The sequence below is a fragment of the Falco peregrinus genome, chromosome Z (assembly GCF_023634155.1).
Source record: "Falco peregrinus isolate bFalPer1 chromosome Z, bFalPer1.pri, whole genome shotgun sequence".
NCBI lineage: Eukaryota > Metazoa > Chordata > Aves > Falconiformes > Falconidae > Falco > Falco peregrinus.
The window spans coordinates 46,380,527-46,405,062 of record NC_073739.1 but is presented as its reverse complement, the minus strand read 5'-3'; the positions used below and the strand labels follow the sequence as shown (position 1 = coordinate 46,405,062).

At 36.5% G+C, this 24,536-nt stretch overlaps 1 protein-coding gene across 1 annotated transcript in view; it reads left to right on the top strand.

Annotated features, from left to right (window-relative positions):
* Positions 1–1,135: 1,135 nt before the first annotated feature.
* The window catches only part of ALDH1A1 (aldehyde dehydrogenase 1 family member A1), a 58,608-nt gene continuing 35,207 nt past the window's right edge, over positions 1,136–24,536 (top strand). The window contains exons 1-3 of the mRNA XM_005242177.3: positions 1,136–2,305; positions 20,824–20,895; positions 21,195–21,313. Of these exons, the coding sequence (XP_005242234.2) occupies positions 21,224–21,313 (90 nt within the window). The 5' untranslated portion in view covers positions 1,136–2,305; positions 20,824–20,895; positions 21,195–21,223. The remainder of the gene's footprint in view (positions 2,306–20,823; positions 20,896–21,194; positions 21,314–24,536) is intronic.

The following is a 24,536-nucleotide window of genomic DNA, read 5'->3' as shown; positions in this document are numbered from 1 at the left end:
GCTTAAAGTCCAACAAAAGCTTCTGGTTTTGGGCTGAGGGGAGAAGGGGGGAGAGCCGGTTACATCCCTAACCATTGCCTCTCCTATCACCCCCCTTTCTCCCCTTCCTCTCTTCACTGTATGCTGCCTACAGAAACTTCTCCTTACCCAGTCCTACTCTGTTTTTGTTCTCTCTCACCTGCCTGTGTGTTGCATTCCCAGTATTTCCCTCATTTCCCCAATGTGAAGGTTTGATTCCTTCTCCCCCTTCTCCTCCCTTGATCTGACACCATGTTTCCTTCACCACACTTCTTTCTTCCCTTCAACCTGACTCCCAGTGACACCTCCAGCCTACCCGTTTCCCTATTACCACCAGCTCTCCCCTTCCATCTCCACTTCTTCTATTGTTTCCCTAGCTTTTACCACTCTTCTTTCCTCCTGTGAGCCTGAATCTGGAGCAGATGCATGTGCTGAAGAGGTGAGATCCCATTTCCGGCAAGCCCTACAGCCTCAACTGCAACCACGCTCCCATCCTACCTCCAACTCTGCCTCCAACACGCTCTGCCTCCAACAAGTTCTTGTCCCCATCCCTGCACATGGGAAGAGGGACAGAAACATGGGATTGTTGGCCAGAGTCTTCTCCTGGGGCTGGGACAAAAAGGTACTCCTCTAAACACGACATTATGCACAGGATGTGCACACCTGAAACACAACACTTATTTCAAGCTTGCTCTACATTAAAGTTGGTTGCTGCCACTTTGTTATAGGTTGCACTATAAAGCCCAGCAACTAACCTACTGGTAAGAGCAGGATCAGGACAGCACCGAATGTATTAAGATCGGTAGAGATTCAGATCTGTGTTTTTACATAGGAAATCTTCCAAAGGTCTATCGAAAATGTAATATATTCTATATAAAGATGTCTACACACAAAATAATTTGTAACAGTAAAAGTGAAGAGTGAAACCTCTTGTGCACAAACACAAAATCTAGAAGTTACTCTACTCATAGGTGAGTAAGTAACACGTAAGTACACTAGGATCATTCAGTTCCACAGTCCTCTTTGTGCACATGACCCTATTTCTAACTCCTAGCATAAGGAAACCTACATTTACATTTGTTTGATACAGTGCAGCAAAACCTGACATTTCCCTGGCATTTTTTGTGAGGTTTAGAAAGAGAAGACCACTTTCTTCCATGAGCAGTTTGCATGGCATTTTCTTTACAAAAATAACTACATCAATAAATTGTGAATACATGCTGGATAAGCTGTTGATAGCAAAGCAATAGCTGGATTTTGGAATCTGAGCTGTTCTCCAGTGGGTGCTGAAGTATTTTCTAACAAGAAGCAAGCATCTGACTTCAGCACAATGTTGGATTGCATATATATCTTGGGTGTTTTTGCAAGGCATCTTTGCCTTTTCTTGGAAATGAAGGGCAAATCTGTTCTCAGGCCCTCATTCTCCCCTACTTTTCAGCCTCACAGTATCTGCACCTCCTCCCCCTCCCTTCTTTTTCTTTTCCTTTCTCCATCCCCTTTAAGTTGTAATTCAATCTCTTCCAACTCATGATCTCTTTTCTCTTTTTGGCACTCCCTCCACCCTCTCTCTCTCTCATTAGTTTAACTTGAGTTAATTAGGAATAGTAGGCAGCCCTCAATCTGTTATGTGTTAAAATAGAACAATCCAAAACAGAGAGGCACAGACACAACTATGTGATTTCATTGTCTAAGGGAGACAGAAAACCAGTGGGGATTCTCTTATCTAGACTAACATCTTCCCAATGGTTAATCTAACTGGCTTTAAAATGTTCCGCAAATGCAGATCTAGGATAACAATCTTTCCATGTTTCCTTCTTTTTCTTTCTTTCTTTTTTTTTTCTTTTTTTTTTTATTTCATCATTGGCAAGAATGAGTGAATTGGATTGACATGGAGGTGATAGAGGAAGAGAAATAGTCTACATGTCAAAATGACAATGTATATTACATGGTTAACAGAATGAGTGGTACGTGCAATGGCTGCGGGTATTTTCATCTGCTGTGTTGTACAATAAGCTCCTTTTTTTTCCCAAGTGTATCATCAAGATCCCTCCCAATTCAATGCAGATTAAGCTTTTGCTTGAAGGATCTCTTTCTATGATTAAAATCACTTGATAAATGTGGGACTGAAGTAAGAATCTAAGTATTCACTTGTTGCTATTACTGAACTGTGTATATATAGAGGTCATGCCTGGCACTCTGACTGTAGCTCTGATCACAGACCTTAGGGCAGAGTGTGCTGTGGAAGCGAAATACAACAGATCTAAGAAACCCAGTCCTAATTGTAAAGGTAAGGCCTTGCATTTTTGATTGACTACATATGGTACTGTTTGGTTGAAATGCATTCTCAGGAAAGACAGGTATAACTGTCCAACTAATACGAAAATACATGGCTGTATAAAACATATACATGTCTGTCTGTGCTTTTATATTTATATATGTATATATAAATACAGAAATACATAGTTTAAGCCTTCAGTGAGGGTTGTGTAAGATTTATGGACTATCAACAGCCAGATTTATGGCAATGGTTACATTAAATTGCTAATTTCGTATGTATGTGTCTGCATGCATAAGAAGATGTGTGACAGTAATTAGTGTTAATAATTTATCCATTAATTAGCAATGCTAATGCAAATATTCTTTGAAATTAAAAAATTCCAGTGGTCTTTTTGAAATCTGATATCCAGGAAACAGAATGAAAAATCTATTTGAAATAAGGGAAGAAAGGGAGGCATTGAAAGTACCACAATCAAAATGTCATTATATATGTTAAGAAAAATTAATTTCCTTTCTGCCAAAAACAACTCTTTATGACAGAGAAAAGATCAGACTAATGGGGCATAAAAGGAATGTGTAATGAAAGCAAAGTATAAGCTTGATTATCAGAACATACAAGAATGTTAAAGCACTGGAGAAGATAATACCCTCTCAAGAAGACATCCTAGGCAGTTTCTTCTAGGGGTGTGTGAGTGAATTTCTAGCTGGACAGAATCAACATGAGACCAAATAAGGAGATGTTACACTAAGTCTGGGAGGTGGGGTGGTGGGGTGTTAGAGTTTATGGTTAAATAATCAATTATTTATTTCCCAAAATACTTGTTCAGTTATGGGCAAACTCTACTAGATCCAGTAAGGAGAGAGAGATTTGGCTCTTATAATGTTCCTCCATTTGATCTTTGCTTTATATAATAATGCAAAAATGCAGTGGTGGATGTTGGTTTATTTTACACCACAAATGAGAAACACTTTTCTTTTTCCAAGGAATTAGAAGAACTTACAGTAATGCTTCTGTTTCAGTATTGACAAATAAGCCTGTTTAATTCATACAACCTTTTTCTTTCTATAAGCATTATAGACCACAATGTGCGAGTTGCATAAGGAAAAGATATAAACTTGTGATTTAATAAAAAATCCAGGACATTACAAATCTATGCACTAGATGACATTAAGAACTTTAAGCAATTTTGACATCTAAGACTATATTATTTCCTGTTCTATATGGGTAATTAAGTAACTTGAGGAAGCCATAAAGCACATATGAACTTACTTAAAACCATTGTTTAGTCAGAAACCAAAATATTAGGGGAAAATAGTGAAACTAAATTAATCTAAACACCTATCCAACAAATATCTAGAAAGTGCGTATCTTTAGAAAAGCAGAAAATAATTGCCATTCTATCACACATATAGTAAACATACTGGTGATTTTACAAGAGTAAACATATTTATTCTCTGACACCCTGCAGATTAGGACCATAGTTTCTGTCATTCCTTGTTGCCTTCCCCACGTCAAACTGATGTGCAAGCCCCTGAAAATGCTCTGTGCCTATAATAGCACACTTATCAGTGCAATGCTTACAAAACCTCTATCTTCCATCAACATATATGGCATGGCAGGAGTAAGAGAAAGGCAGTGCTGCGGCCTGAGAAGAACCACTTTAGTACGCCATAAACTAGGGCAAGTATGTGTCACGAGCTGAATGGAATGACTCTAGAAGATTGTTATGTAACACAAAGTGTAATCCACAGTCCTGAATGTTTTTGGTTCGGTGCTATCTATGAAATTCAGCCCAGACAGTTTCCACAGTAAGCTCAGTTTCAGCCACACTGAGTATGAGACTTTCCCAAAGCTGCAGAATGCAGGATCAGATAATAAACAGCTACACAACCAAGAGAAAAGTCACTTCTAAAATGCACAGGTAATGCAGGGGTGGCTGTGTCCTGTGGGAGTTGGTGGCACGTAACTCTTTGTACATGCGGTCATCTAGCCTGAAGTATTACAAAAGCATAAAGTCAATAGCTTTAAAAGTTATCCTTTAAGAAACACTGCTTCAAGTGGATTAATAACTTTGGTATTAAAATCTACTATAAATCGCTTTGGTGTGATGACAGGTTATCATGTGTTATCAGTGTTTATGTTTGTATTGCAGTTGGTTTTGCCTTATTCTTGTGACATATAGAGATAGATTCAGGAAGACAAATATACATCTAGGATGAAAAAATGGTATTTTGGCATGTGAAACTGGCATTTTTGGATTTGATATAGTGCTAAAATTCACCTCAGAAGTAAAACTCAGCCAAAGAAGTATTGAAGAACTCATTGCTTATATGCCTAGAAAGGTTACTAAAAATACATAAAAACTAATATTGTTACTTAGACAAAAAAATGCAGGAAAATAGAAAAGAGGTGCTGCAAGCACAAAGGCAATAAAGCTCACAATGTTCAAGCTGTGGCAGTATAATCCATGATCTCAAATAATTTGTTTAGGCTATATATAGAAGAATATTAACTATGGTCAGAGTAGTCTTACATGCTATCTCAGGAACATGCACAATATTAATTGAATTGCTAATTTCCTCAGAGGCCAGAGGTTCAGCAGAAAATTTTGATGGTTAATAAGATTTAATGTGTTAATACGGAGGCTGGAAAAGGATTTAGCTAGTCAGGACAGCTTGCTGCATACAGAAATATGCTACAATTTTGGGGTGTGTTTCTACAGTGTATTTTATCCTGCTTCTATTGCCTTTGGCAAGAAATTCAGATTAATTAGATCTGTACCTTTACACATACTTGCATCGTTGGACTGATGCTAAACAAATACGATATATCGGATAATGAGACCCCATATAAATGTTATCAATCTAACATTTTCTCATAAAACGTAAACTCCACACTTTTAAATAAGGAAAAGGCTTCCTGGGATTTAGATTTAAACAAATTGCTTTCAGTATCTGAGTGAGAATAGCAGAGCTGAGAATATCCATGTCCTCCTCTAACTTCACAAATTAAATGGAAATCATTGAGAAAAGACTGCAAGATCCCAACAGAAATGGGAACCATACCTTTAGGTGAGGAAACTGTGCTAGATGACAACATCATGGACAGATCTGCCACTGTAAATAATTTACTCACACTGACATATGGCATTGTTCTGTCTTCTGAAAGATGTTTTGTTTCCAAAAAGCAAACCCTTACTTCAAAGAGTAACGTGGCTGACATTTCTAGCTTTAAACCTCCTGCAATATGATGTGATTATTCTAACTATTAAATGAAGTTTCCTTGCTGTAGACGTGTGAGGGTTGGGTGGGTTTTGAGGGGGATTTTTTGAGGTTTGGATGTTTTGAGGTTTTTTTGTCTTCTGTCTTTTGACTGAAAAGCACAGAGGTACTTAAGTAAAAATTCTTATTAAGATTTTGATTGGTGTCCATGTCTCAGGTGACAGGTTTTTTTCTTTTTTCATCTTCATATAGCATCAAAAAATCTATAAAGAAAATATTTTCATCTTTTATTCGAAATATTTGGTTGTTTTTATATCTTATGGGGAGAGATAGCTGAAATTATTAAGACAAAAAGTAGACTGATTCTTACTGTAAAGGTGTCACCCACCTAAATTATTCTTTCCTTTTTTGTACCCTGACCATCCCTTTTCACAAACACTCCCCTTTTAATCCACTGCATGGCATTACACAGCGCCCCTGCATCTGCAAATGCTCACCATCAGGCAAAGCACTTTCTATCATGAATATTCATGCTGAATTTCCCATATTGGCTGTCCAGCTACAGGCACAAACCTATTTGACAAAATGTCTTTACATAATACTCAGGTTAGTATATTTTCTTGATTGTTAGCATATTGCTTAAAGCCTGAATTTGAGTAAATTAGTTTAATCTGTCATGTTTTCTAACTTCTGTTAGCATTAATAATTATTTCAAAGCTAATAAAGAAATTTTAGAGCCCTAACAAGTACTATCTTTTCAGATCAAAGCAAGCAGCTTTCCTTATTTTGTGGTCAGGTCTGGGAGAAAATGAGCTCAGAGAACTTTTATTTGGAGATATTTGTAAAGTTGTGACATTCTCATGTGTTTGGAATTTTAAAAGTTTTTCCAAAACAAATTGTCATGACTTATTTTAAGGAATATTCTTTGTGGTCTTTATATAACGGAACAATGAAATGTTGTACAAAAAAACATAGTCTTAAGAGTATGTTGTCAGACTATATTATTTTACTCTCCAGTTCATGATAAAATTAAGGCTTGGATAGCACACAAAGGGAATGGATTCAAAATGCCTTACAAAAACTTTCTTACTTGTAAGTTCACTCTTGCAGTTTCCATAGAGGTACCATGTCCAGATAGCTGTTCCTTTAGCCACATTTAAAAAAAAAAAAAAAAAAAAAAAAAAAAAAAAGCCACAGTAGATTTGTTGCTGACTTGCATTTAAATGCAGTATTTGTAAAGCTGTAACTACACTAAAACCAGAGAACACACTATAGTCTAATAAAATGTTCATATTTTATTTTATATGCTGTCATAAAGAGGAGAAATGGGAAAATAAATCATGACACTAAAGTAAAAACAACTCATGCACTTTGTCTTTCAGAACTTCTTACATTGATTATCCTTCTATTCAAAAAACTCCTGTCTATGATTAAATATTTTTGATTGTATTAGGTGAAATGAAAATGCAGTTCTCCAAACACTGAACATTTCTGAAGTCTAAGTACTAAATGTATCGATAAACTTACATACTAAGTGATGTCTTCATAGTCTTCTTGGACTTGATAGGAACTTGCATGACTTTTCTAGATAGTTGAACCTGCTCTCATCTTACAATTGCTCTTCTCTCATTGCAAATTAAAGCACTTCAATCCCGTGTAATTTCTCCTCAAAGAACAGATATTCTATAGTTTTTCTAAGAATGATCCTGAGTAGAAATAGATGTTTTTCCTCACTTTTCGCAGAAATATGATGGTATTCTCTTCCGCTATTTAGTGTCCTTGGCAATGCAGGACACTTTACAAATGAATGAACAAGTAAATTTCTGTTTCTAAGAACTTAGACTACTGGAAAGATATTAGACAGGTTTTGCTCAAGTATTACACAATTATCTTTTGATTTCTGACAAGAAATCAACTACATGGATTTTGCTGACAAACTGAAGGCTGGAAGAGCTGGTATTGATGAAAGACTGAAAAAGGCAAGTGAATCTTGTGAAAAACAGACCACAACGTGTCAGGATTCACAAGACGGTAGACTCCATCCTGACACTGCAGTTGCATCACTGCAGTTACTTCTGAGAAAAGAACAAAATAGAATATATTCTAGTGTACAGCATATTCTAGCTGCCAGTTTTATCACTTACACTTGTAGTGTAGTGGAGTAATTTAGAGCAAGACAGAGGAAAAGCAGATTTATTATAGGGCCATGAAAGAGAAAGTGAGATGTTTCAGTGTTAGAAAGAAGGTCAAGAGCCCCTATATGGCCCCAGCGACAGTGACTAACAGATTAGGGTAAAATGGAAGAAATCTGGATTTAAAAATGCCTTTGCTGCAGTTCAAGCCCCAGCTCCCAGCAACCAACAAATTTTACAGTGGCTTTTGGAATATTTCTCTTCAAAAGGCACATTGCAGAGGTATGGATGCTTGTACACTGGAAGAGAACATAAATTATCTGCTTGTGCTTTCACTGAGGTAGTGAAAGGAGGATTTAGCCATCATTAACCTATAATGGGAAAATACTCAGTGCAAACTAAGAAACCAAAATTTCCTCTTGAGGTCTTACCTAACAGTTTTGCTTACAATTTCTCAGCTTGTTTAAATAGTTTTATACACACAGTTCTCTTTGATTCTAATTTATCTCTTTAACCCACAGTAGCTATGTCTTTATCTCATCAAACCTTTCTTCATCTTCATTGGTGTTCTTAGTTTTAGTTTATATGTAGTTTGATAATTTCTCCTTTGTCTGTTCGTTCTCCCTTCAGTCCATCCCCTTTTTTACCTTTTCGCTTTGGTAAAAGTTTTCGTATTTGCCTACACTGAATTAACGAAAAATTCAAGGTGAAATTTTGAGATAACATTAGAATTTTCCTTAGTTTTGAGGTGAAATTGTAAATCTTTTTTGGCAATGGTCGGAAAGGAGTAGTTTTATGCAGACCTTATTCTGAATGAAACAACTGTGAGTTTATGTTGATTGTGAAAGACTAAATGCTATCTCCCATGGTCTTCAAAACTTCTGTGTCAGTGGAGTTTGGCAAATTAACTAATTAGGAAAGAGTATCAGTATTTTAACTTTATTTAAACTTTATTTTAACTTTAAATTTAAAGCCAGATTTATAACTTTAGCTACATGGAACTTGTTTTTCAGGGAAAAATTGTAAGGAATAAATAGTAATTTCACCTTCAACCACTGTCTCCTGCCTTTGACTCATTTTTGCCTCTCTGCTTTCTCCAGAACCTGCTGATAGCCCAGGTAAGTTTCAGTTTATTATTATCATTATCACCACCCCAGGAAAAAAACTTTGCATTATCATGCAGATAATGTGTAATTCATATAATTTTTTCAGTGCTTAGTATAACCATAATTATTGTGCATAAAACTTCACTTCTCTGCCATTCTACTACTCTCACTACCACGGCAATATGTCAGAATGTATGTATTTGACAAGCCTCAGCAGGATGTTGAAAAGTGCACTAAAAGGCTAGGAACATGTACTGATTTTTCTTGGGAATAAGAAACCTGGATGTTCTCAGCTCTTGTATTTTTCCTCACACAAACTGACAGAACCAAGAAGCTGTTTTTTTTTTAATTACTCTGCTATTTAGTAGATGGAGCAGTCAAACCAAAATAGACAATTTTATTTCAAAACTTTAAAAAGATATTAAACTCTTCAGAGATTTGCTTTAAAGGTCTGAATTTGTTTCTTTTCTTGCAACCGTTTGGCAGCAGCAGCCAGATGATGTTACACACAAATGGTGTAAAAAAGGGGTTTATTTACATTCTTCATTATATAGATTACCAGTGATCTGGCTCCACTGGTGATCAGAGCAAGCTTTGGAGTATTACTCTACAGTTATATGACATCAAACAAGACAAAATGTAGTGCAAGACTGAAAGGTACTTTTCACTGTTTTATGTGTTTATGGAAAGAAAAGTACAATACACCCCACAGCTCCCCAACAACAACAGCAAAAAGACACACCAAAAAAATCAGAGAGATGGCTTTGCAGCTCCTGTTTTCTTAGAAATTGTGTAACAATTTGAAAATATGTGCAGCTTTTTTTTCTCTCAGAATTAAATGAATTAGTAAATACTGGTACATTATATTGGACTACACTGTTTCCAGGTAAAATGTTCTAGCTTCTTAGAAAAAGGATATTTTTTTCTTTTTTCTAGTTGTATTCTTAGAAGGGAATTGAAACATATTTATTCAATCAGTCCCAAAAAGTTGATCCAGTTCTATCAGTATATGTAATAATCTACATTTATATACAAATGCACACATATGTAACACAACCACAAAACATACCTCTAACTTCAGATGAGAAGTGAATATTGTCACACACCCCATGCAGGATTTGGTTTTCACTGTAAGCTTGGCTCCTTATATTTGCAGTTACTAGGTTTGCACTTGTAGATCTGCTGGCTAGCACGTCTCTGTAACAAAACAGGAAACTAGTTCCCAGATTGTATGCTATTTACTTGATTTCTTGTACTAGGATGTTAACATCTTTTTTTGATACTGAGTTCAAGGGATCTTAGAGAAATTAATAATATACTTCAAATTTGTCATAACAGATATTCCTTTATAAATGCAATTATTTAATTAAATGGTACATAGAACTTAATACTATGAATTCATAAGACAATGGGAAAGCTTTTGACAGCATTCAGTGGAAACTAAACTAATCACATTGTCTTTCAAAAAATCATAGCAAAGTCTTTTAGCTGTTAATTCTCACCAGTGATGTTGATGCATGGCATACATACACTAGTATAATACTGATATCAACACATGAGAATTGGATTTTAACCATGACAAAGTACAGAAAAATGGGAATTACAGATCACAAACTAATGTGGTCAACTACATTACATCTAAACTTGACATCAAGATATAAGCCACAGGACAAGGGATAATGTCAGTCTTACTAATTATCTTAAAAGATTATATTCTACCAACAGGAAAAAAGGACTCTTCATAATGCGCTACCAAAGTTTTATTCTATATCAGGGTTTAGATTCTGAGTCCTAGTCCCCCAGAGCACATGTATGCACAGATTTACAGTCTTGTTGAAGTCCAGTTTTCATTAGAAACACCAATATTTGTCCACAGAAATCTCCCTGAAATTTGCAAACAAAGAGAGGTTTTTTCTTTGTGTTAGTTATTTGTTTGTTTAAGTTAAATTAAACAGTTGAGAACTAGCAGAGTTGGAAATCCATCAAAATCCTCCATTGGCATTACAATACAAGGAAAATACTTGAGTGTCACAGTTAATTTGGAAATGCTGTATGACGAATCAATGTGCCAATTTATCCTTTATTTATAATAACTGATATTCCTACTGCAAATATGGTTCTTTCCTAGCATTTCTCATTCCACTTCTAATGTTATAAAGGTGAGTTTTGACCCCAAGATTGCTTACCTGTATGGGTGGTTTCTAGCCAGCTCTGTAGGAACTTTCTGGGAATAATCATACTAAAAACAAGCTGGAGCAGAGGGGGAACAAGATGACTCAAAAGAACTATTCTTGATTTCATATTAGTTTTGCATCAGTTCAATTGTAACTTCAGTAGATATAATTTTAATTTATTCTACTAATAGTAAGTTTCAAATCACATCCTAGCATTTAACTAGCATGATGTATGCAAAAGGCACGTTGGGTCTTGAGTAGGAAGGTTTTTCTTATTTTGACTGCAGAGATCTCAGTGCCCAAGACATCCTATATACCAAAAGACACAAAAATAAACCTTTCAAAAACACTGTAGTTTAAATCATGCTGATTATTAATATCAAATATGAATATTAAGAAAAATAAGAAGTGATATAAGGACATTAAAGAATAGAACTTTAGAAAATTATTTTTAAATATCAAAAAAGGTGTAGATTAAATATACCTCTGACTTTTTTCTTTTTAGCTGTACAATAACTTTTTAGAGATGCTTTTTAAAACTTTAAAAGTTGAAAGAGGGTTATTTTCACATGTGAGACTTTCATAACTGAAGAACACAATCACGACACACAGGCTTATAAAGCACACATAGCAATTATGTAAAATCAGTTGAGGCTGTCTAAATCTTGGCTTTGAAACAAAGGTTCATGGAGGAAATGCTGAAAATTACTTGGCAGTAATTGTTGCTAACAATGCAGGTTAATAACTAGTGTTGGGTCTGATTCTGATCTAACCCTGACTACTTTGCACTTGCATGAACTCTATTGATTTGCATCAAATTATTCATGATGTTCACTGATAAAAGCTTTTATCTGTGACCTGTGGCATAAAATCTACCTCCTTTTTCATAATCAATTATCTAAGGAAACTTTAAACTACTTCATTACTTATTACTTGCTCTCATTTGACCTGTGTATTGAAAAAAAAACAGTTTTAAAAATTTAGTTTAATTTTTAACAGAAAAAAGGAGTAAATTTGTTCTTCTGACTCATGCAAAATGGACTTTACTTGATTTTACACTTTTTAACCATAGAATAGAGAAAAAAATAACACTATCACAGAAGGATATTCTGTAAAAGTCATTCTATGTTTCCAAGACTGCCATGACTAAACCTACAGTAAATAAAACTATTCATTTATTAACTAAGGTGTTGTAATGCTGTTCTTTTATCAGTTTTCATTTTTACAGCCCAGATATTCTTTCCAGTTTTCTCAGAACAGTATTGCAAGAGAGATATAAATGTCCATCAACTTTCAGCAAATGGTTAGAAAAGCAATAGACCATTATTAATGTTTTAATTAAATAATATCCTGTTGACATGAAAAATAGTTTAGCCTGAGTGAAAAACACAGTTTTGTCAGTTGCTAATTCATGAATGGACTGTTTCTATGACCTTAATTTTGCAAATATTTGATGTCATGATTGAATAATAAGGAGGAATTAATAGAGTAGGAAAAATTCTTTTGATACAAGTTAAATACAATTGCTTATTTTCTGTATTTTAGGGCAAATGCACAGACAGAAATTTATGAGTCTCAGTTACATTTTTTGGTATGGTTTATCCCAGTTTTGAGAGATTTACTTCTTCTCGAGAAGTTTAGATACATCTTTGATGCTTCAGACAATAATGATTTCAGTTGGGTTTATTTGTTTGATTGCTTTCTTCACATAAACTATCATCCCTTTTACTTTTGTCTGGAGTTTTTGATGATAAATTCAAGAAGAGACAAAAACAATTCCAAGTAATTTCAATTTTAGGAAATGAAAAATATTACGTGTTACGAGATATTCTTGCAACTTTTAGGAAACGCTGTAATGCTGAAATAGCTAGCACTTTGCCTTCCATTAGTATTACAAAGAAAGTTGCTTCCTGTGGATGAAATAGGTTCTATAGCTATTTTTAAAATGGTCTTAATTCTTGAAACATGGCTTGCTCTCTCTTATTGTACCACAATATACCCTGTTCCTTTAACATTTCCTCTTATTTTTATTTTGATGTTTTTTCTGTGATTGCATTTTAGTCATTATTTCATATTCAAATTGCCCTATATACAAAACTAAAACATCTGTCCCCAAAAACAATGTGCAGTACAAAACATGCTATTGAAAATACAGACCACAAAGAGCAGACACCCAGGTAGCAGAAGATGAGTATTCTAAAAAAAATATTTATCATCACAGAATCATAGAACCATAGAATCTTAGAATGGTTTGGGTTGGAAGAGACCTCCAAGACCATCTAGTTCCAACGCCCCTGCCATGGGCAGGGGACACCTTCCCTCAGGCCAGGTTGCTCAAAGCCCCATCCAGCCTGGCCTTGAGCACTTCCAGGGGTGGGGCATCCGCAGCCTCTCTGGGCAACTTGTTTCAGCAACTTACGACCCTCACAGTAAAGAATTTCTTCCTAATATCTAATCTGAATCTACCCTCTCAGTTTAAAGCCATTTGCCCTCATTCCACCCTTCCAAAAAGTCACTCTCCAGCCCTCTTATAGGCCCCCTTTTAGGTACCAGAATATGTACTGCTATATGGTTTCCCTGGAGCCTTCTCTCTTCTGAACAACCCCAAATGTCTCAACCTGCCTTCATCAGAGAGCTGTTCCAGCCCTCTGATCATCTTTGTGGTCCTCCTCTGGACTGACTCCAGCGGGTCCATGTCCTTCTTATGTCAGGGACTGCAACGCTGACCGCAGTACTCCAGATGGGCTCTCGCAAGAGCAAAGCAGAAGGGGAGAATCACCTCCCTCAGCCTGCTGGCCATGTTTCTTTTGATGCAGCCCAGGATATGGTTGGCTTTCTGGGCTGCAAGCACACATTGCCAGGCCGTACTGAGCTTCTTGTCCATCAGCACGTCCAAGCCTTTCTCCTCAGGGATGTTCTCTGTCCATCCCCACCCAGCCTGTATTGGTGCTTGGGATTGCCGTGACCTATGTGCAGGACCTTGCACTTGGCCTTGTTGAACTTCATGGGGGGCACACAGGCCCAGCTCTCAAGCCTGTCAGGGTGCCTCTGGATGGCATCCCTTCCTTCCAGCATGTCAACTACACCTCACAGCTTGGTATCATCAGCAAATTTCCTGAGGGTGCGTTCAATGCCACTGCCCATGTCACCGACAAAGGCGTTAAACAGCACCAGTCCCTATACCAACCCTTGAGGAATGCTACTCATCACTGGTCTCCACTTGGACATTAAGCCATCAATGGCAACTCTTTGTGTGTGACCATCCAACCAATTCCTTTACCCATCAAGTGGTCCATCCATCAAAAATGTATCTCTCCAGTTTAGAGACAAAGGCATTGTGCAGGACAGTGTCAAATGTTTTGCACAAATCCAGATTTAAACTGATATACCCACTTCTATTAAAGTATTTTGCTCTAGGTAAACCCCGCTAGATTTTTGATATATATTCCTTGGCTCCCAGTCAATCTTCTAAAGAGCAAGGACTCTTCAGCAGACAGGAAGTCTTTATTTTCTCCTGAGGGCCTGCTATCTACACAAGGATATTGTTAAGCTTTATTTACACTCCAGTGTAAATGATAATTTATTTATGGTAATTAAAAAAATGATAAATATTTGTATCAGAGCTAGATTAGTAGACTTCCTTTATAGCCACCAACAGTAATTGTTCATCTATGGGATACTGTGCAGTTTACGAGGATACCAAGCTACTTTAGATATCCCTTTTGGAGTGACAGGATTTGTGCTTTAAAAAGTCCTGTTTCTCACCACTGATTATGGACAATTGCTGTACAGCTAGCCCAGGCACATATAGCTGTGTGGGCGTGGCATGCATTTGTTGAAGTGTGCCCCATTCCATTGGGCTAATCTTGATATAATTTATTGCCTCATCCCACCAAAATCAAACAGTGGAAATATGGCTGTTTTTCTAAAGGCGTTTTTCACTGGTTTTCTTCAGCAAACTTGGATTCCAGCATCACCAGTCCGCATGTTAACCTTCGTAACCGTGCACTCGGGGATTATGCTGCCCATGTAACAGTGAGTGGGGCTTCCACTCTGAGCCCCAGGCTTCCTTTCTAGGTGTTCTGTTCTCTCTTGCTCTGCTGTCGTACTTTGTTGTCTGTTGTGGAAGGATTTATGGTAAAAAGGTGAAATTATCCTGAACTTTGTTGCGAAGCTCTGTGTTCAGCTTACAGTCAAGCAGAGAGTGCCTTACTGTGTATGAAATCAGAACAAAATCTCTTGCTCCACTGGCAGGTGGGTCTCTGTGAATGAGAAAAAAAAAATCCAGCTGTGGTTGCACAAGTTTCTGTGTAGGAGCAGAGGAAATGCTTATTTGTCCCTACCTGCAGAAAGTGTCATAAGATGGAAGTGTCATTATGGATTCAGCAGAGAATAGGCTTAGGACAGCATCCACTATCAGCTCAAGCTATCCTTTGGTACCAAGATTACTAAATTCGTAGCACTAGTTTTTCTACTTTTTGTTCTGCCTCTGCCCCTGTTGTAGTGAATCAACGCAGGTTAAATCTGGACATTACTGGAGCAAAGGTGTTTGCATGAATCAGTCAAACAGTAGCTAGTATTATCATGTGTGTTCAGACTTGTTTGTGGAAGCATTATGGAGAGATATCTTCCAGGACATTTCTTCATACACTCTTATCATCCATGTAGCAAAAGGGAAGTATTTTTAACCAAGTGAGTTCAAATTTCAAACTCAAATAAAAAGTTATGCATTTGTCAGCTGCCTAACTCCATGAGTGTATACCTCACAGAAATTTTATAATGACTAAAGAACTGGTAATTGTGCTCAAAGATACCTGTATTTACATAAAAGGAATACTTGGATTTTCAGAAATGCAGGGTACTCAGTGTACTACAACACCCAAAGGAATTTGTGCAGTAGCCTTGAAAATCTTGTCATTTTGATTTCAGTGTTTCACAATTAGAGTTACCAGAGCTTGTACAACCCACCTATGTTTGGACTTTCAGTTTAGACAGGCAAAAATGGCACACATTTCACACCAGTTCTGCCTAATTTCTGATGTGTCTGACTTTCCACATCATGCTAAACAGTGACCACTGTTTCTGTTCCACTGCCATTAATGGGATGTCATAACGAATATTAACAATGTGAATAAAGCAATTCAGAGCAAGTCTGGTGATTTCATAAATTCTATGATTTTCACTTTTTAAACGTATTTTGGTTCTTTTGACACTTACATCTTCTACTCCTGACTTTTTGCCAGCATTTGTCAGTACCAGCAAGTGATTTGTATGAATCACTGAATAATTCCCTTTCTTAACACCATGTACAATCTTGTTTTGGAAGAAGTAGTTCAGCTAATCAGGATTTTCAGTAACAGTGATATTATTTCAACAAAGATTTTTCAGGTGATTTTTTTTGTGATAAGGTTTTATAAAGTGTAAACATATGCTTAAGCGTTGAAGACTGTCTAAATTCAGCACAGATGATAGATTTTAGCTACCAAACTGCAGATCGCAGCAGCCTATCCTGTTCATCTCTTGTTCCAGGTAACTTTTTACAACAGTGCTCTAAGTCACCATGGAAGATTATTCACCTTAAGTGTCTGGAATTATAGCAATCATGACTTTATAGAAGTTACTTGTTATGCCACCTTTTAGAAGGCATAACTGTTATGGAATATAAGGTGTAATTTTAATAGATCATCAGATGCCAAAGATGCAATTTGAAACTTTCCCAGAGTTGTAAATGACAAAAAAGTAAAGTAGAGAATATCTACTATCTGTTTACCTGCAATACTAAAATCCTGGCACTGTTCTACATTACAGATAGTCCATGCTAAATATATGCTGTCTTATCTGATCTATGTGGCTTTGAGCATGTCTAATACAAGATAATAGTCAGATTTCTTTAATGATCAAACATGCATTTTGAAGGGCAAGGTCTGCTTTCTATAGAAGCCCATGGACTAGAATTTCTTACTGCTGTGATTACAATCTCAGCATTAGACAAAGAGTAAGTCACCTGTCCCCTATTGATGGAGAATGGAGACACAGACACCCAGACTGTGGGAACTAGGAAGATATAGGGTGTTTGGTTTGGGTTTGGGGTTTTGGGTTGGTTGTTTTTTGTTTGTTTGTTTGTTTGGGTTGCTTTTTTTTTTTTTTGGGGGGGGGGGGGGGCGAGTGGGGAGGGAGTGTGGAAGAGAAGACTCCTTTGAAAAAGACAGACTTGTGTCTACTTCTGGGAAAAAAAGTCCAGCAGCTTCTGGCCTTTATAAAAGTCAAAGTAGTTTCTGGGTAAGAGAGAATTCTATTCTCAGAATAGTCTTATCTACAATGTGAAGTAAATATTTCTCTATTAAATGCTGGAAAGGGAATTTCTATAACAAGTATATGGCTTTCAGACTGTATTAGCCCAGCATGCACTAATATAAAACCAGCAAGTAGAATCATAAATCTTCTGGTCAAGTCATTTTCTTTGACATAGGCATCGAGTGCCATCTGAGCTGCACAGCGTTTTGAAGACACTGATACTATTTTGGCAAGGTGACGTAAGACCTACAAGACTCTCCTGGACTGACACCTCACGGCAGCTAAGAAAGGCCAGGACATTTCAGATCAGTGCTAGTATTGAGCTAAGGGGAGACAATCTAGTCACAGGTTACCTCTGGCTGATTCCTGTGACACGCTGATTTCATTAGTTGGCTTGCCATCTAGCCCAGCTAAAGCTCTGCTTATGTCTGTGTGCTGCTGGCTGTTGAACGGTATCTCATGCAATGAATATGGGGCCACAATGAACCTCAAGAACATAGGTCAAACAGTTTGCCCACCTAAATCACAATGAATCCAATCAAAAAGTAACTGCCAATGACATTGGTGATATCCCACTGTATAATCACACCTAAGGAGAAAGGTTACTTGTACTCTGGAACTCTTTGTTTAGTTACTGATTTATTTTTTCTTCATCTTTGCGAAGAAACACATGGACAAGTGATTTACAGATTCTTCCAGCCTAAGACTTTCATTTAATGTACTGACACAGAATTACATAATTCATGCAGCCCTCAATCTTGTGTTTTAGCACTGCCAATGTCATGCAGTAAGGCATCTCAGAGCTTACTTACAACCTTTTGTTTGTTTCTTTTTGATCTTTTATTGAATAGGGGAACTCAGTAAGTTTAACCTGGGAAAAATGTTATGCATTACAGCATAAAAAGCACTACCACATAGTCACATAATATGTCGTGTAGTTCTCCTGGCTGAGGAGTAGCTAAGGTTCATTCCTTAGCAGTGAAAAGACAACGATAAGTAACAGTCAGATAATTGATCACAAGAAAGAAAAAAATTAGGTAGAATCTAATATTTTCCAAGCAAATATTAACAACAGAGCTATGTAAACTTCAGACTATATAAACTACAGATACAATATCTGTAATATAACTGTAATGTAATAAGTGTTATAATTCACTATTTGAAAGAATAGTACAGTCTACAAAATATGTAGTGCTTGAAGTGCACATCTTTATTCAGATAAAATGTGTAATGTTAGTGATGCAGGATGGGGAAAAAAAGATACAGAACAAAAATAGGAGGAAGATGTAGTAAACAGCAACTGCGATATGAGGAAAAGGATGTAATTCCTATGCTAGGCTAAAAGGAATCCTAGGCTGAAAGTGAATAGGAAAGTTATTGGCAGGGAGATGATTGGGATGGTCATGAACAGCTAGGCTAAGCAGTAGTTCAAATTTCCTCGAAAAAAGGAGGGGAGTCAGGCATTCCCAGATATGATAACACAGAGAAGTTAAAGGAATTATTGACATTAATGGTACTATTTGGAGCAAGTCTCAGCCGATAAGGCGCACATAGAAAAGCAGATTGCTCAAGATAGCAAGTAATCTTTTTAAAAGATGAGACCTTTTTAACAATACAAAAGGCTTAGAGAGAAAAGAAAGGACTCACAGGAAGCGTGGTAGTGAAGGTGATTCATGCAATCCGAGAGTGAAAGAGGGAAACTGAAAGGAAAGAAAGATGGTAAAGTATGTGTTAAATGAATCAATAGTGTGGAAAATAAAACAATGATTGCGGGCATGTTTGGAAAAGTTGAAACTTTTCACCCAGGGTACTATTTCTAAAGCCTGTCTAAGCAGATTTCAGGCTGTCCTTATAGACGTGGGAAGAGGGTAAATGCTGTCATTTTCCAAAAAGGTTATCCTAATTCAATTCTAACTTAGTCGTTTTAAAAACACCTCAGGAATGCAATGGTACCTAAATATGAAAGTATTTAGAGCATGAGAATGTATTTAGAACACTCCTGCTTGGGAGAAAGATTTTTTTCTGTTGCCTGAAACCAGGGAATTCCACTAATATCTGGCTTATGGCTCAGTTAAATTATATTTAAGTTAGGGAAATCTGAGTAATTAGCAGGTGAATTAACCAGACACAAACTCTTTGTGGATTAATGGAGAAAAGAGTGGCAGGAAGATTATTAGAGTAGTCTTTAGTGTTTGAACCATAAAATCAGATGAAAATTAAAACAAAACAAAACAAACAAAACAAAAAGAAAAGAAAAAGAAAAAGGAAAACCACAAAAATTTGCTGCATGAAGGTAACATTGAAAAGCTATATTCCAAATAATAGTGATCAAACTCTATTTAGACATCATCTTTTTTTATGAGACTCAATGACATTACTTAAGACAGGCCAACACTGTAACCCAAAATGTTAAGATCTGAAAGTGCTGTTCACAAAACTCTCCAATATACCATTTTACATTGGGACGGCTTGAGCTGGCCAGCTGAGGCAGAGTAGCTGAAGGGTGCATCCAAAAGGAAGTAACTGAGCTGGTAACCTTGGAAATCATGACATTACAGTAATGGGAATGGGTGCCCTTCATTCACATGATATGGTGAGTGGCTGAAACTAGCCCAAGTCCACCCTGAGAGATGACTGTTGTGAGTAGAATTCTCTCTTATCCAGAAATTACCTGGACTTTTCTAAATGCCAGAAGCTCTTGCTCCAACCATATGTCCAAACACAAATATCATCAATGATAATTATATCGTACTCTTTAAATCAGAAAATATGTTACATATAACTAATGCATCATAAGATCCATCTCATGATACGTCCTATATCATCCATCAGTTAAAAGCAACAAAGCTTCCATTGCCACATGGTTTAGATGATGCCTGATACATGAGTTAACTCAGTGAGGTTTTCAAGCATCTGTGTTGACTCAATGAAAGCAATAAGATCACTTCTTTTTATTTCTATAGCAAAAATCCACTGTGCATATATCAGAAGCTCAGCATATTAAAAAGGTGCTAATTCAGTCCCAGTTGGTTCTGTGATACCATTCATCAGGAAGGATAAGACTTCATGAAGAAAGGAGTTTCTTGTGCCTCAGAAAATTATTTGCCTATACCAGAGATATGTTTCTTATTGAATGATCAGAACTGGGCATATAAGCACCAATGGGTTCCACCTTAGATAGAAAAGTCCTGCCTATTAAATCATTTATTTTGAAAGACACAGACAATATTTTCCAAAGGGCACTGAAGTAAAAATGTTGTCCTTAAAATTGTTGTGATATTTAAAAAAAAAAAACCACAAGGTTTTGCTTGGTTCTACCCACAGAACATTTTTCCTGGATCAATCAACTCTGTCCTACCTTCACATCTATTGAAAAGCATGTGAAGGATTTTCTATCACCATAGCCATCTCTTATTTCTGTGATCTCCAAAGCAGGTATTAATTACAGGAATTATAATGTACTCTGAACATATTAAAGCGTAACCTAAGGTGGCTTGTTTTTTAGTAAATGCTTTCCAGCTCTGGGAATTCTTGCCAACACTCCAGTGAGAAGGGCTTAGTTTGTTTCCAGAGCTCATAAGTCTGTCTTTACCTTCAGAGCTGCCTTCAAGTACGTGAAGAACGTCAGCTAAAATCTGAGGACCTGCCTGCTAAAAGAAAGTAATTTTACAGGTAAGACAAGGGAGCTTTAAACTGTGTTCCCCAGTAAGAAATCCGTGGTGTCTGGCTAAGCAGATTGTTTCAGCAGCATTTGCTTCATCGAGGTCTCAGCTCAGTGAAAAGGCTGTTGCTTTTGGTCTTAAAAATAAGTAGTGTCATTTTCTCCTTGCAATGAATTCTTTCATCCAATCATATTCCTGCATGCAAATATGCCATGGCTGGTACAGATAAAAAAGCACAAATAAAGCTAAGAGCTCAGTCAGGACAAAAATCACTGTGGTTCCCTCAACCCAGTTTCACCTGTGTTTCAGGAACAGAGTCAAACTCCTCAACTGAGAATATGAAGAAGCAAGGTTCAGACAGCAGTCCTGCTCCGGTTTTGCCAGCACTGCCTGAACCACTCAAAAATCTTCAAATTAAGTACACCAAGGTTAGTAGCATTTGCGTTTCTTAATTTTTCTTATGCATTCAGCTCAGACAGTAGGTTGTGCTCATTTTAATCTTAGATGAACCACGGAAGCAACTAAATCAGTGTTTAAAATGTTTATTCTGACCTGTTTCTGATATTATACGTGTTAGCAATCAATGTTCAGTCATGCTTTTACCCCAAGTATTTCAGGAAGTGTGCAAGTGGGATAGAATCCTTTCATATTTCACTTGCGGTAGGGGGTGTTTTTCTCCTGAAACAAACTTTCTGCAGTGATAAGTTTATCAGAAAATATAAATGGAGCAGAGAAGGAAAAGTTTCTATTATTATATTAATTTTCAGAACAGTGAGAACAAATTAAAATGGTAGCATATTGTATCATTATTACAATCAGATGTAAATAATTATACCAAATCAGCTTATGTGGAAAGGGATGTGTGAAAATGAAACTAAAATAAAATTAATTCCACTCACATATTTTTCTTAGAGGTAATTAATCTGTTTTCCAGCTTAACCAAGTAACTATCAATAAAACAGGTAAAGCCTACTATCACTAATTACGCAACATTACCATAAACTTTTAAAATAGTAAAATCTTTCCATATGCAGTTAGATATGCACAGATAAAGAAGGTCTGAATCCAGACTTGTGTTCCCAGCTTGAAAAGACTTTTGCCTGTTTTGTATCATAGTACGCAGATAACTGCAAGAACTTTGAACAAACTGCTGGCACAAAATATTGAAACTCTGCCCTCTGAAACATCCGGGTAGAATAATTGATCAGAAAAGACCTCTTCTCTTTGGAGACTCTTTGGTTACTGTTCATTATTTTTCTCATTACCATTGCAATGGAAATAATTTTTATTTTCTAGAGCCAGTGCTTATTCTCTTTTCCAAAAGAAAAGTGTGCAGCAATATCTAGACTGGTCCTTTCAAACTCCACTCTATCCTATTTTTTTCATGGAAAAAACCTAACTAGATTTCAATGCATGTCTTTCTTGAATAAATCACACAGGACCTTACTTTGTAAATATTTAACAGGCCATGAAAGCTATGGAGTTCTGCCATGTGATAGCTCTCTACTGCTCTTCCTGTCTCAAAAAAAAAACAATAAAAAGCTTAATTCGGAGAAGATACTTTAGTACCTAGGTCACAGTGGTGTTCCAGAAACTACAGTCCTATTTGTTTGCTGTTTTATTTTTCCAAAGGGAAAAACTAATATGAGTAAAATGCAAGCTCAGAAATCTGGTGTAAGTAAATATGCAAGACATAAATCCCTGTAAACATTTCTACCTTTCTAAAGTATTAGGTTAGCAAAAACTTATTCCATTAATACCAAAAACAACCACAAGGCAGCCAGCATGGCTGAAATGTCCATAGTGTACAATTAAGGAAAGTGTCACACAGCAAATGCATGCTCCTTTTGCCTTTACAATAGATACCATTTCCTTAAAAACTGCATATAATGTGTAATTCTGCAGAAATGCAATGCACTTGTTTACAAAACTGTGTACCTACAAGTAATCAAATCCAACACACCCCTGCAGAGGCTAGGCTTTTGCAATCCTTTCCCTCCTCTCTTCAAATATCACACAGGACTGTCTGAAAGCCACAACTGTGTAATTAGGGGCAGGGAGGTGGGATAATAGAAATGTCATTCCATACCCAGCAGTCATCCCACAATTTAATAAAGCCTTTCCACTCTCCTCTTCTTATCCATCCTGTTCCTCTCTTGTCCCATACAAGTTGTAACATGGGGTGTGGGATTGTTTTGACTAGTTACATTAGAGAGATCAAGATGAGGGAAGCATTAATTACTGCTGATATATTAACCTTCTGTATGAAGCACCTTGGACATCAGCAGATCCCTCAGCTTTGGAAACTATTTTCTTTTTCTACCATGGCATAATATCAACAGTCATCACACAAGGATCTGAAGAAAGGTCTGCAGAAGATCTTCCAAGGACTTTACTCTTTACTTAACACTTGATTTTATTTTCTATGGGAAGGATCATTTTGAGCCTTTTACAGAGATAATTTAACTAATTCCATATGTCTATGGATCTACAGGTCAGTTCAGCTGCATTTCAGATTATGCCTTTGACATATACCATAAAACTAAGCACTCTTCAGGGAATTTGAATGTCAGTATTAAGTTGAATGCATTTTAAATAGTTAAATTGGTGTAAATGCGGAACCACAAAGTGATCTTGAATTGGTTTCATATCTGAATCTCCTTTAAAGATATTCCAATGAACTGAATGAGTGTTGGTAGCTGGCTAAAAATATACTAGTAAATATTTTACTTAGCCAACACTGAGGAATGACAATGATTGTTTGACAAATGATTTCTGTCATGATGCTCTCACATACACTAAACCCTGTGATGTTCCTTTAGTCAGAGAAACTCAGATTAGTTAATTATTATGTTGTCAAATTACACTGCAGAGAGAAAACTGCAGCGCATTCTCTCGCTAAGCTGCATGTGAAATATCAGAAAGTGTAGAAGGGTAAGCCACTCTGAGTGAAGAAAAATTGCAACTGATTATCATATATGTTGCAACCACTAGCTTCACAAAGAGGAGGGGTAAAAACACAAAACTTTAATCAGAATATCTGGGTGAGGTAATCAACTATAAAGGTTCTATAGAAACATGCTCTTTTTAAGATCAGCTGACTTTGTAGATACAAAGCTACTAGCTGACAAATTAGAATGTTTAAATAAATAATCAATTGAAAGAGTATGTTCTCAGATTATTGATTCATTACAGCAGTAAAATGTAATTCCTGTATCAACAATAACATAAAATCCCAAGAGAGGGAAAAAAAATAATTAAATATTATCCAAATATCAACTTCTTGTAAGGAAAAAACTAAGGGGTGGGGATTTCACAGCAGGTATTCTAAATTGATAAATTGATGTATTTGTTTAAAGCTTACAATTTCAGATTTTAGTAGTTCCTTAAATAATTTCACATAGTTTAACTGTATTTCATAAAGAATACAGTGAGACTCCATGACTTATTTTGGGACTACTAAATCAGAATTTATAGCACCTGAAATGAGCCTTCTCTTGGGCAACAAATCTCTTTCAGGTTTAGATGTAACTCTAAGATTTACTGCCATCATCAAACTCAAGAATATCTGAATGACTCTCATAATCTATAGAAGCGGGTGTGAACAGGTGCCAACAATTTTTCAGCACAGTGCATCACCTCACCTGAGCG